Source organism: Perna viridis, chromosome 7 (assembly GCF_037379345.1).
Source record: "Perna viridis isolate PV_CMFRI_1.1 ecotype Kerala chromosome 7, ASM3737934v1, whole genome shotgun sequence".
Classification (NCBI taxonomy): domain Eukaryota; kingdom Metazoa; phylum Mollusca; class Bivalvia; order Mytilida; family Mytilidae; genus Perna; species Perna viridis.
Window position 1 is genome coordinate 19,081,339 of NC_142451.1, and position 13,738 is coordinate 19,095,076.

General features: G+C 32.7%; 2 protein-coding genes across 2 annotated transcripts; both read right to left on the bottom strand.

Moving 5' to 3' along the window:
* Nucleotides 1-4,404: 4,404 nt before the first annotated feature.
* Nucleotides 4,405-5,342, bottom strand: LOC148611676 (uncharacterized). Its single transcript, XM_088595309.1, has 2 exons — nucleotides 5,189-5,342; nucleotides 4,405-4,913 (listed from the first exon to the last, which is right to left on the bottom strand). The coding sequence occupies exons 1-2, from the start codon at nucleotides 5,212-5,214 to the stop codon at nucleotides 4,550-4,552; spliced, it is 390 nt and encodes a 129-aa protein (XP_088451435.1). The 5' UTR covers nucleotides 5,215-5,342; the 3' UTR covers nucleotides 4,405-4,549.
* Nucleotides 5,343-8,422: 3,080 nt separating this feature from the next.
* LOC148611677 (uncharacterized) lies at nucleotides 8,423-13,520 on the bottom strand. Its single transcript, XM_088592459.1, has 3 exons — nucleotides 13,445-13,520; nucleotides 9,461-9,667; nucleotides 8,423-9,231 (listed from the first exon to the last, which is right to left on the bottom strand). Exons 2-3 carry the CDS (start codon nucleotides 9,635-9,637, stop codon nucleotides 8,806-8,808), a joined length of 603 nt encoding a protein of 200 aa, XP_088448585.1. The 5' UTR covers nucleotides 9,638-9,667; nucleotides 13,445-13,520; the 3' UTR covers nucleotides 8,423-8,805.
* Nucleotides 13,521-13,738: the final 218 nt, after the last annotated feature.

The window sequence follows — 13,738 nt, forward strand, 5'->3', positions numbered from 1 at the left end:
GCAAGAAAATTAATGGAGACATACTTTCAATTTTTTTTTCAGTATGAATGTTTTCTAAATAATTTAATATGGTTGTTGTATTTGTAAGAGCAGAATAAAGTCGCCTCTCAAATTATAGAAAAATGATTTTCAAACTGTCATTCTACAATGAGTATATGAAGTTTTTTTTATGAGAAAGCTATCTAAAATGTAAAAAAAACTTTCCATTTCAATGCCTTGTCCCCCTAATATATCAATAATTCCAACGTTCATGTTTTTACACTGCTGAAAAAACTGCTGTTTACAATAAATACAAAGGTAATGAAGTCGGTTCAATCGACTTCAATTAAAGCCAAATTTAATTATTTGCTTAACTGAATTTAATCTCGAGTTGTATATAATATCACCTCTAATTGCTGTGTGAACATATACCATAACAAGTGCATTATAAGGATCTTTTATCCTCAAATAAGTAAGGCGAAGTATTTCTCTTATTAAAAACGCAAAATTGTTTTTGTTTTGTACACGTAGCGTAAAATGATAAAGGGTTGAAGGTCGATTCAAAGAGAATTGAGTAAAATAAAAAAATAAAATTAAGTGTAAGTATTTTTAAGAATCAGGCAAAATGGGAAAAATCTTAAACATGCATGTCAAAGCCCGACCGATCTGACAATATACTGTGGAAGTAACATTATTCGTGGGGTACCAATTTTCTACATCACTTGATATGCTCAGAACTTTTGCAATAAAATGTTAGAAACGTGAGGTTTTCGACAGAGTAATCTACCCTTGAAATGTTCATTTTGAGTTCATTTCAATGAAATTATAACTCAATTTACCGACATGATATGGAAAATCTTGCCTGTTTTCATTGATTCTGATGGTGCAAATAGTCAAATTACACTTTCAAAATGATGGTTTTTTTTCATACCATGTTTCACCGACTGCCTTATTCTTACAGAGACTGACAATTAAAAAAAAAGAAAAGAATAGTTGTAGTGATGATTTACCTTTTATTGTAACCATGTTTTTGCTGTCGAGAATTTAGAGTTGGTTGGTTAATAACTCTAGTATTTGAAAGAATTCTCTTGGTTATGTCCTTCCACATCATTAAACAGGTCGGAATCACTAGAATTCTGACGTTTTAAGGAAGTCGCGACCAAACTAGGAACAAAACAAAACTTCGTGAAAATTACAACCGTCCAAGTATGTGCCAAAACAAAATATCGTATAGCTGACCCAAATTTTTCAGTAGTGATTAACTTTAATTGGAATTAATCATTATATAAAAAAGTTTTTTTCTTTATTTTACATGAAATGGAAAAAAAATTGACACATAACAGTGCCTTTTCTAGTATTGATGTAAAAACATCTCTAGTGACTTTGGTTGTTATTTCTGTTTGATCACGATATAAGAGAATACTTCTAACATTTAAGATAAGCCATCATAAAAGTTTTAAGATATTGCTGGATAATTTCTGAAATGTTCCATTCATCGGGTGTCAATCAATTATCCATCAACACAGGTTCTTTAACCTTATGTCAGGATTGTTCAAGAGCCATTCTTCAAATGCTCACTACCAATACAAGTATCAAAGCAAGCTAACGTTCCAGTATATTTTAACTTATAGAGTCAGATTCCAACCACTCTGTGGTACCATCATTACGATGTCAGGTATTACTACGTCCATTTGTATTTGTGCAATCTCTGACAAACTTCATGTTTTTTTTTAAATGCTATTCATTCTGAGGACGAGCCTTTAGTTTTATATTAGACTTTAAGTGTGTATTTTTTGTTCAACAACTGATCGCTTTTGATGTAACTCATACTTATTGATTTTTCTGTGTAACTATATACAGAAGTTCGAATATCTTGAAAGCTGACTACTGGACATTTTGTTTAGCTTTTGTGAAATGATACAGATATGTTCACCACAACTGCTTATTTTATGTGAAATTCACTTCGTTCGTCCACTATTATATTGTTTTTCTCAATCAGTTTATTCATATTGAAGTGCACTGCAATATCTTTCATTTGATTCACAGACATTTAAATGAAGATGTGTTTGCATGTTGTCCAAGTTTTGTTATTGATAAAGTTGATAATATTACTTGTATTTGTATTGATTCAATTCTAAACAACTATAAGATACAAGGAATTAAAATGTCTAATTGCTTCATTTTTCAGGACCTCTTCTGAAATATTTTCAAATCTGAAAATCTTGCTCAATTTTCATGTCCCACTGATAATGTTTTTAAAATTTCTTCGCCTGAATCAGCGAATAATGAAGTGCTATTTCTTTTACTTAGACGTTATCGTGAACTTGTGGATCGATAGGGTGTATTCACATGCACCATGAGAATCTATTTGTTCAACGTTTTATAGTTTTACTTTCCTTTTTCGTCTTGACTTTTTATTAGCAACTCGGCGGTATTTCTAGAAAAGCAGAGGACGCTTTCCCTACTGGTGCACCTGGTACATGCTCCCAGTTTCAAGTGGAGTCTGGGTTGATCATTTCACTTTTCCTTCTTTTTACGTATAGCGTTGGTTACTTAATGTTCTTTGGTGTGCGTTTCTGTTTTTTCCTGTCTGGTCTTTGTCCCTAGATTGCGTGCTTTCGACTACCCTATCATCTTGGTTCCCTTGATCGCTCTTGTATATATGTTATAAGTTTTTCTTATGCTCTCCTGTAGAATGCAAGTTTCTATAGTAAACTTGTTTTTTTTTTGCCGTTTTCACTGTGTATCCAAGGCTATATTAGATATAACAATACAGTTGTCCTTTTCTACAAACAAATCTAATTTTAGTGATTTTAGATTTGATGTGGAGTCCATTACTGAATATATGGATTGATCGGTGTTTTGTTTTAAGTATTTTCTCGTTTACTTTATAGTTTGGGCTATTGATGGTAGATCTTTAATTGGTTGGATGTTTTGAGAGATTGCTTGACTTAATTTGTTCGTCATGCGAACTTAAGAATATTGCAATGTTCGTTTGAACTTTGTTCTTTTAGGCTTTCTTTTATACTTTCCTGACATTTTTATCTCCATTCAAATCTGCTTATATTTAGGTGTAATTGCATTTTTTTCTCCCTTTAGTTTCGTACTTTAAAGATGTTGAAATACGATTCATTTTCAGTTACTATCTCTAACAATTAACACAGTTAAAACTTTCAGGACTAAATTATCTGCTAGTCCTGAGCGAAGCCCTTTTTTAAAATATAATCATGTCTCAAAAATAAAAACAATTTTTGTGCCAGTGACTTTCTTTGCAAAATATTTGCGTAGTAAATAAAATTCTATGTACAGCTGAAGTCATTGCGCAAAGTATGAAACATCCTTTCCTGGATGAAATAATGGGTATGCCAGGTATTATAATTCACGAGAATATGCATATATATGTAGAGCTGCTGTTTCTAATCCTCCTACTGTGTCAATGTTTTAATATATAATGGATGTTAAAGGAAATCTAGTTTCTTGGGATAAAGCCACAAATCAGCTTAAATTTTTTTTCCAATCTGATGATGACCATAACATTATTTCTAAATGCAATGGAATAGATTCGATAGATGTTTATTAACCCTTCTACCGATCTGGTTGCTTTCATCTTCTGAAAACCTAATAAAAAAATTGGATACTATTGATAGAATATTTTGAATGATAGATAGCACTTTATATTCGATAAAACTGTGAGAAACACATCAAGTTGTAATGAATGGATGCATTTTGTAAAGATCTTCATTTCAACACAAACGTGATGATTGCTTGTAGCAAGAAACTGTGTTGGTTGTTGACGAACACTATAAAAAATATAAACTTCCTCAGAATACATGCTTTGCCACCATCAATCTCTGAGCACATGCAATACACCCTTAGTTTATTTCATGAATTCTGAATAAAAAAGGTTATAGGATTTTATTCCTTTTCCATTACCACCGGGCGCGACGTATTTTTAGCAACTCGGCGGTCAATGCATCCCTTTTTACTATTGCTTCTTTGTACGTGTTATTTTGGTTGTTTCGCGTTCTTTGTTGTGTATTTCTAGTTCCCCTGTTTAGTCGTTATCACTGGAATTTATTATTTTCTTGGTATCGTATCGCTTGAATATTGGTTCCCTTGATTACTCTTTCAAGTAGCAAATAATTTTGAAAAAAATACTGTTTTGGAGATGATGTTGGGTCGGGAGATAAGGTCAACAGAACAGCAATAAATTTGTTTGTAATAAAATATGTGTGAGGTTATTTCATGTCTTTGTTGTGTCTGTTTGTTTTTCATGTCTAGTCTTTGTCCCTAGATTACATTCTTTTGATTTCCTCTGGAATCTTGGTTCTCTTGATTACTGGAGATTGTCGACGGAAGCGTATTAGATCATCTTATGGTATGTTTAGATAGCAGCTATGATAAAGAGAACAGTCAAACCAATAATCAAATGAAAATATCGTTTTAAACATTCATAAGATGAAAAGATAATATTTGCTCAATATTACAACAGAAACATAAATATCAAAGTTATGAATCACACATAAACAAAGAGTATATTGAAGCACCAATTAGCATGCAACAGTTTATTTCACCGGAAATTTCTGAATTCCTTCGCACCATTTGGTGTCATACATAGTCGTGGTTGGTTCCCTTGCTTTATATACCCCCCTAAATGTTCACTTTTAGGCCGTTTCTGTCTGCATCTTGACGCAACGGTACTCCTTGTTAGCCTACTAATTATATTATTCAACTCTCGTTTGCTCACAAGCTTCCACATATTTTGAAAAGGTTTGCTCAATTCTGGAAAGTTGTGGTCCATATAAGGCTGCTTATAAAACGATGACATTGTTCCATAATGATTAGTATTATACGGACTTGGGCGCGGACTTTCATAAAATGACAGGTGGTCATGGTCTTGGTAAATTGAATCTAAACTTTCCTCTGACCACACTCTGTAAAGTAAAAATTCCAAATTGTGATATATAGAATGAAACATTACAAAGAGAATAAAAAATGAATATTTCAGAACTTATGTAACCGACTCTCAAATTTAGACATTGAGTAATGTATTGAGTGTAATCTATTTGTTTCATAGTTTTGTATTATTTAAGATTATTATCACAATAGCTCATACATTACATATAGCTTTACAAAACCAAATCTTACAGTTTACTAGTGATAATACCTACAAACATAGAAAAAAAAAATGAAAATACTAAGCGCTTACATTTCCAACATTTCTGAAGATGTCATTTTAATCCAGGTAAGACACAAGAAAACCCAATCGACACAGACACAAAAGTAAATATTATAAATAACACTACAAATTAGAAATCATGTTCCATATAACTGCTTTTTAAACATCTTGAATATCTCCTGAAGTACGGTTTTAAAGACTTCGTAACTTAATATCTATACCAGCATTGTCAAAGTTTCGGTTTATGTTACACGATTGTATTCCAGATATTTGCAAAAGTCCAAATATGTTCCTTGACATTTTTAACCTTTCCTTTCAACAAAGCTATTAAATAAATAGATAAGTATTATTGTCAGAGCTAATCTGATCAACATTTAATACAAAAGGTTATCAAATAAGAAATTCATATCCCCATATATAAGTATTTTTAATATGTTTATGAAAGGTAATCCCCTGTATAATATAAATTGTGGATACATTCTTTGTGGTTTACTCTTTGACTATATAATACGGGGCTAATCTGGTCAAACATATGCCAAGTTATGTTTTTTTCCAATCATCTTAAATAATGTTTAAACGATATTGAAGTTAATATGGAGTTCTAAAATTACAAAAAAAAAAAGAAAAAAACAAAAACAAAAAAACAAACAAAACCAAAAATTGATTATGCATGATACAGCTTAATAAGTAAACTACTGCTCTTACATTTTTTTAGAATTGTGAGACATATAGTCACAATGGTGACCTATACAGCAACGTTATTTCGATTTATAATGCCGAGGTGTTTTTCTTTTAAATCAATATAGTGCATTTAACAGAAAGTTAATACATGTATTACGATCAATGGATAATTTAGTTTTCTATTGGTCTTATTGTTTTTGTGAAAAATAAAAGAAAGCTATTCTATACACTACCGTTTTTAAATGCCTAAAACGGCAGGTACTTCTTAACAATTATCTTGGTTTCACATGAACAAATGACAACAAATTTAGTTCATAATCATCAATTGTACGATTAGACTAAAGTACTTGTATTTGTAAATGTCATGAAAAGAAAAAAAAATGTGATTCATTTTGTAAAATGGTGTTTTGATAATAGATAAAATTGCTTTTGGAATTTTGTGCATGGAATGGACAATAGTTTTTCATTCCAGATAAAGAGGAAAAATGTAAGTTAGTATATTCTAGACAACAAAATAAAGATAAAGCAAATAATCGACCATTTATCAACCCTGCATGATTCTTAGAAGGATAGCTATTGAAATTCGTTTTTGAAAAAAAAAGGTAATGGGCAAGTCGCAAAGAGAAATCCGACTAATTTATCGCTTTATAATCTAGTACAATGATATGTTTGTTCCTATTGAAGATTTCTGCAAACACTAAACTGTCAAATGTGTCAATGAACTTACACAGACAGAAAATATAACACACTGTTAAGATACCGCTAAAATCCTGTTACTAGTATGTCATTTGATACAGTGAAATTTATTTGTTTTTCATGTGGTTCAAAATTGAACTACAATATTTTTTTCTCTGTATTTAAAATGTAGGACTCAACCGTTTCCCAGAGTACCCATTTTTGTAGTTTTTTTTCAAAATCAAGAGAACCATTGTACTGTAATATAATAGTTAATACTGTAATGTATCAAATAGAAACTACACAATTAAATATGATTTGCGCGTTTTAACATTATTGAGCATAGACAAAGGAGTTTAATATCATTATTCAGCGCTTTACAATAACATTGTACCATCATATTCAAGGAGGACCAAAATGAAAATCAAACAAATGACTAGACAAAATGAGAAAACAGAAAATAGACTCAATGTGTAATTATTCTCTGCCTACTTGAATATGGATTCCCTTTTCGGCTAGACAATGACACGAGCAGTAGTGATGTATCATGTTATTGTCAAATCAGTGTACAATTATTGTCTTCATACTTCAACAACAAAAATACAAAAAAAAAGAAATCATTTTTGCAATCAAGCAAATCGATGCATGCGATTTCATGGCAACTTCAAAACAATGTAAAGAACAAAGAGTTATAATCGGTAATGTTTTTACGATGTTATAGTAAATGTAACCCCCAAAAAGAAAATCTAAGCTCCTGAAGTAATCACATATGTTGGATGCATCATAATCTTCATTATGAATGCCTGAAATATGTGGTTTACACTGTCGTTATGCTGTGAAAGAGAATTCTGCTTGATATTTTGATCAGTTTTCTAGAGGTAGGAGTAATATTTGTTAACATTGTTTGGAAATTCTTTCATGAAAAATTTTTTTTGGTGGTCAATTGATATAGCAAATTAAATTTTCTATCGAATGATACCAAATTTAAGACGTTTTAGTTTAGTACTAATTGTAGAGACGATTTTCTGCGACTTTTTACGGGAAAATTGAAAATAATTTTTTTGGTATAATTTTGACTAAGAAAATCGCCTCTAGTCATCAAAAGAGTCCCAGAAGTATTAATTGTGACAATACTAAACAAAAAATACCAATAAACCATTCTTTAATGAAGCATACATACTCTAGGGGTTTTGACATTGAAAAAGATGTCCATATAAGCGATTTTTCGGTGGAATAGGAGTACATTTTTTCATTTTACTCCCAAACCCGAAGTGTGACCGCAACTTTCTTGGTACCATTATAATGCTGCGGCATTGGACTATATGATGATACCTATATGTATTTAGTTTCTTTACACATGCTGTCCCAGAAAGACTAAGCGCTTGAATAATTGAGTCACAAAAATCTTGGCTTTTTGACCCAGTGGGGTACAAATATAGGTTTTACTGAAAAAGAATACGCGAATATTCTTTGGCGACGAATTGATTCGGCAATGGAAGGTATAAAGGTACCTGAAAATCAGCATGAAGTTGACGAATTGGAGAGGGGTACACGGTTGACCTGCACAGCCCATGGACTAAAACATTGTATGTTGGGTTGCAAAGTGAAATGTCAAGACAGTCTGTATAGTGTCTTATTTTGATAAAAAAAGCAGTGTGTTTGTAGTAGCTTTGTATGTTGGAAAGACGACAAATCTCCCATGAAGATCAGACAATGTCAATTTGACCTGGGGATCATTAAGAATAGTTTGTTTTGGAACTCATTGACTTTCTAAGGCGCAAAGTTCGGGAGAGTAGATGAAAGGCGTACTTCATCAGTTAAATGCATTCTTGTTTTTTTTTTTTTTTTTACTTTTGTTTTGCCATACTTTCAGTGAATTATTATTTTGGCTACATGTTTAACAAAGTACCAGTCAGTTGTCTTTTTATTTTAATTTTTCATTTATGTGAGTATAATCAACGATATAAAAGTCTTAAAAATGTATATCTGGTACAGTACTTTCTCTCATTTAAGATGTAAATATAATCGTAATAAAAATGTTCTTCAACAATTATTTACATAAAATAGTATTTTGTTCGAATATCCCGCTAGAAATTGTTAAATGTTTCGACAAAGAATGAACGTGTCTTTTGACGATATAGAATGAATAAATAACCTTTTACTTCAATGATCATGAAAATTATTCAAACAAACCACCCATTAAAACAATGAATATTGTTGTGTTTTGTTATGTTGTTATGTCTTCATGATAAACAAGTGTAGTAACATAACAAGTAAGCATTATTTGTGTTCTAAACTGTATTCGAAGTCATAGGTCGTCGCAAAAATGCACTGCGGTTTTGAAGGAGGGTGAAATCCGGGGGCGCAGATTTTATGCGTCTCCGATTCATCACGCTTGCTGAAGTTGGTGCTGGATTAGCCGTCAATCTCGCAACAATTTTCCCTAGTTCCTCTTTGTTTGCTTTAGGTCGCCACGTTCCTGGATAATGTTTTTTCAGTTCTGGATACTCATGATGCATATAAGGTCGATCCTTAAACTCTTCTAATCTCTGCTTGCTCTGAGCTTCGTACAGTCGCCGTTCACGTGACCATAATACTGATCGTCTGCAACTTGCGGTCGTTGGTCTCCATACAGCATACTCTACAGCAACGAAACTCTTCTCGCTCAAAGGAACTCCAAAAACACTTCTTCTGATATCTTCTTCACTAATTGTAGCCTGCAAGATAAAGATAATATGGCTACGTATGAAACTTTCTGTTTCTACACAAAATGAATGCCAAATTCGTATTAATTATTCATAAAAGTGACATAGATAATAATTCTTTAATTTTTTATTCATTGAGTGGATGAACTTTTACTATGATATATAAAAAAGACGCCAAATTCACTTTAGCAAATGAACGCACAATATCTACGTCATCTTTCTTTTTAGCATATGGAAATACCTGTTTTATTTCTGCCTCTTCCAGGACTGTGAGCGGGAAATGGTACTTGACTGACTGCCTCCTTGCCAGGGCATCATCAGCATGTTTGTTGTCGAAACTGTGATTTCGTGCTCTCCTTGGACCGGAAAAGGCGTCAAATGAGATTGATGCGTTCCTCTGAATAATGTCACCTGTCATGTTTGGTCATATTAGTGGTAGCATGATATCCTGGAAGTATCAAAATATGTGTTAATTTGTCTTTAATGACGTGAATGAAATGTTAAAATCACAAGGACGCGTACAATATTACATCCGGTCTGGGAATATGTTATGAACTATATGCACTTATAAATAAACAAACATACTTTGTGCAGCAAGTTGGTAATTGTTTACGACTATGTTGTGTTTTACGTACGCTATTATATTATGCAGGAGGCACAAATGAGGACATCAGGAGGAGACTTGAACACGCAAGAACGGCCTTCAAGACAAGAAATATATGGAGCAGCAGCTATATAAACACAAAGACCAAGATTAAAGTCTTCAAATCCAATGTCATATTCATTCTTATAAGGCTGTGAAACATGGTAGATGACAAATATTAGACACTTTCTAACACAAATTTCTAAGATAATATATAAAATCTACTCGCTACAAAATGAAAACCCGTAGGAAATAACAAAAGTTGAAACCATCAGCCTCCAAATAAAGATCTTAAATGGAAATTGTTAGGTCATGTTTCGAAGATTCTCAATGTTTTTGTTTTGCGACTCTAAAAACAATAACATGATTATCTCAACAAGTCTATAACATATGGTTGAATTAAAAATGACATACAACCTTTACTAGATAGGTTAATGCACTAATTTAGTGTTCATATAATATATAATGTATCAAGTATCATACCGGGTCAACACGCATATATCACGAAACAGGTACACACTTTGTTTGAAAATGGGATGCCATTAATCATTGCATTGCCTGGTGGCAGTACTAAACAATAAATTATCAAAATTGATAGAAAGATAAGATACGATTTTATTTGATGATATAAATTTTGCCAATAACTTTATATAATAGATAATAGATCAAATTAAAGATAGGTTAAAATACAATCGGATTGATTGTCAGCGAGTTGAAACCAGAGTCATTGGGCATGGACAGTTACCAAGATTTTTAATAAGACGTAGTTAGCGGTAATCCAGCAATCATTGACTATACATCATTATATAAAAAAACGAGAATGGAAGTTAAGGCAGAGATATGGAACAAATAAACCATCACTACAAGAAGTATCATTATTGGAGTTCCAAAAGAAGGGAAACTTGTTGACAAAACAGTACCACAAACCTACGCACCGAAGTTCTAAAGGACGTTGAAATTCGTGAATAAAATAACACCACGAATACCCACAGGTACAACACAAGAAAAACGCATTTAAGTTATATAGAAGGGGGACTTCGTTGAAAACACAAAGCCACGAACACCACGAGGACAACGTAAGAAAAAAAAACACCGAGGTTATAAATGATGGGGACTTCGTTGACAAAACAACATCACGAACTCAAAAAAGATAACATAAGAAAAACATAGAAGAACTTATATTTAAAAGTACACATCGAAAAACACATACCCCACAGTTTCTTCCTTTTAAAGACGCGCTGTACTTCCCGTGGAAGGTCGAGCTGATGAAGGAGGAATAAAGTCTACGACCGATATGAAGGGCGTTTGTCATACTATTGGAAACTGACACTCTATATCGGTCAGTCAGCTCATTCGGTGAGGACAGTAATTTTTCGAATGACGACTTTATTGTAAGGGCAACATATCTTTGTCTCACTAGATTTTAAGAAAGTCACTGAGTCATATCTAGAAAATCTATTTTATAGTCACAATTTCTAGCAAAGCGTATGACTTGAGACACAAAAACTTCCAACGCTGGAGTTGCAGGAATGTTACTTAAAATGAAAGGGTAATTAACAATGGTAAAATCTCGTTAGTCATAGAATATACCAGTATTCAGTATTTGAAATCTTTCCTCTTCTGTAAATTTTGAGAAGTATGTCAAGATAAAAAGCAGGCTTCAATGTGTTCATAATGTCCTTAATATTAAACTCTTTTTGAAGATGGTTTCTAAATCTAGAATTATATAATGATAAAACCTTATATCTATATAACAGGAGCTTAATAGATAAGAGTAACAGCAAGATTACAGAACACTTATCCGATTCAAGTCCAAATTAAATCCTATAATATAAACATTACACCACTGGAGCAGCTGTTACCGCAATGGTCCGGACTTGGTACCGGCATTTTCAAACCAAATTGCAGCACACCAACCCTCTTTTTTCTATTGCGGAGTGAATATACCGGTGGTTCTTAAACACTATTTGAATGCTATAGTGTCATAATCGGTAAATCAGTTGTCAGCACCTGCATATGGAATGTTCATATCACAGCTCATACGTTATGCCAGAGCTTGCCGAATCTACACAGACTTTTTGTATCGCGCAATAATTCTAACAAACAGGCTTCTGGAACATGGTTATGTTGCTACAAGATTGAAGTCATTACTACAGAAGTTTTATGGTCGTCACCATGAACTCGTGGATCGTTACGTGTATCTATCTGCGCCATGAAAACTGATTTGTCCAACGTGTCATAGTTTTCCTTTCCACTTTCGTCTACTCCGGACTTGACATTTCATGAGCAACTCGGCAGGTGTTTCTAGAAAAGCAGAGCTAAGACGCGCTTTCAACTTTTAGTGGAGTCCGAGTTGCTCATTTGCTTTTGCTACTTTGTATGTATGATTTTAGTTACTTTATATATGTCTGTTTTCCATGCCTAGCCTTTGTCCATGGGTTACATTCTTTTGGTTACCGCTGTAACCTTGGTTCCCTTGATTAATCTTCCACATCAGCAAACGTAATAATTTACAAAAAGCAGTCGTTCCTCATTGTTTTAGAAGAAACGGAGTATTTTCAACCAAGGACTGTGTGTCAACTAGCGTTCTTTGTAAGAGTAAGTAATGGATGAAGTGTAGATAGCAGTGTAGAAAATAATTATCAAGTATAAGTTTACAACATCAGCGTTTTCGAAAGCAACATGATTGCTCGACTTAAAAAACGCATTTCCCAAAGTCGTGCAATTAGATTTTTAAAAAAATAAAAAATATAAGAAGTCGCGTATTGCACGCCAATGAGATCTTAAATCATTGCTGGAAACCGATCGGAAGTGAACACACGGATACACGTAGGAAGTACAATTTTCACATAATGATGTTCAGAAATTGATAGGGAGGACAAAAAGCAACAAATACTAGTAATGTCAGAGGCGTAGTATCCAAATCTAGATTGGTATGGCGAGATTGATACCTTACCATTGAGTTCTGGGGCAGTCGTAAAATACCCTATTTTTTCTATATATATATATTTTTGACAAGAAAAATATATATCAGGCGCTTCGTCCCTTAATATAAGATAGAGTGGCGAAGGAAATTCAACTTGGAGCAACTCGTTTACCATTAAAACATGGAAACGCTGATAAAGCAAGACATAAAAGAAAATTCTTGTAGTCATATATATATGAAAGCTATAATATAGTTCGTTCGAGATTCGTATAAGGTATATTCCTGCAAATCATCAAAATAATTTTAAAAACTAAAATATGATGTTTGTATATAACCGATATAATTGCATTAAACTTAGGTATACTCATTTTTTATATTTACAATCTATGTAGTGGACAAACACTAGAAACTGCTACAATATTCAAGAGTACAATGGGTGAAATGACCTCACCAAAAGGACTCTAGAAGATTTTAAAAGGTGTTGTTGTCTGAATAAACATGAGTCCAATAGACATCTAAATGAGTCCTTCTCTTTAAGTAAAGAAAGTTACTTGAAGATCCTCAAGTTCTTCGTTTACCTTAAGTGCACATACAGTTCACTCATATTGTTAAACGAAGTCAGTTATTAGTAAAAAAGACCATATTTACGAACTTACTCGTATAAAAGAATGTATCAATCCTTAGCTTATATTAGTCTGAAGTAATTTAATTTAGATTCGGATTAAATTATATTAAACTTCTAAACAAAAAGACATAGATATTTTTGACTGATAACATTCAATGGTGTTCTACCATTACTTTAATTCTGATAGATAATCATGCAAACGAATATGATATAAAATGTCCTTTTTATTATTAAGCAATGCACACGCCTGACAGATCTCTCTGAATAGCTGACATGTACTAGACAATGCTTCACACATCAAGAAGCAGAAAACCGAGATGCCATT

Coding starts and splice junctions, on each gene's coding strand:
- LOC148611677 (XM_088592459.1), bottom strand. CDS start 9,637: ATGACAGGTGACATTATTCAGAGGAACGCATCAATCTCATTTGACGCC. Junction 9,232..9,460: donor AAGAGGCAGAAATAAAACAG/GTATTTCCATAT, acceptor TTTATCTTGCAG/GCTACAATTAGTGAAGAAGA.
- LOC148611676 (XM_088595309.1), bottom strand. CDS start 5,214: ATGACATCTTCAGAAATGTTGGAAAT. Junction 4,914..5,188: donor TCTTCAGAAATGTTGGAAAT/GTAAGCGCTTAG, acceptor TTTACTTTACAG/AGTGTGGTCAGAGGAAAGTT.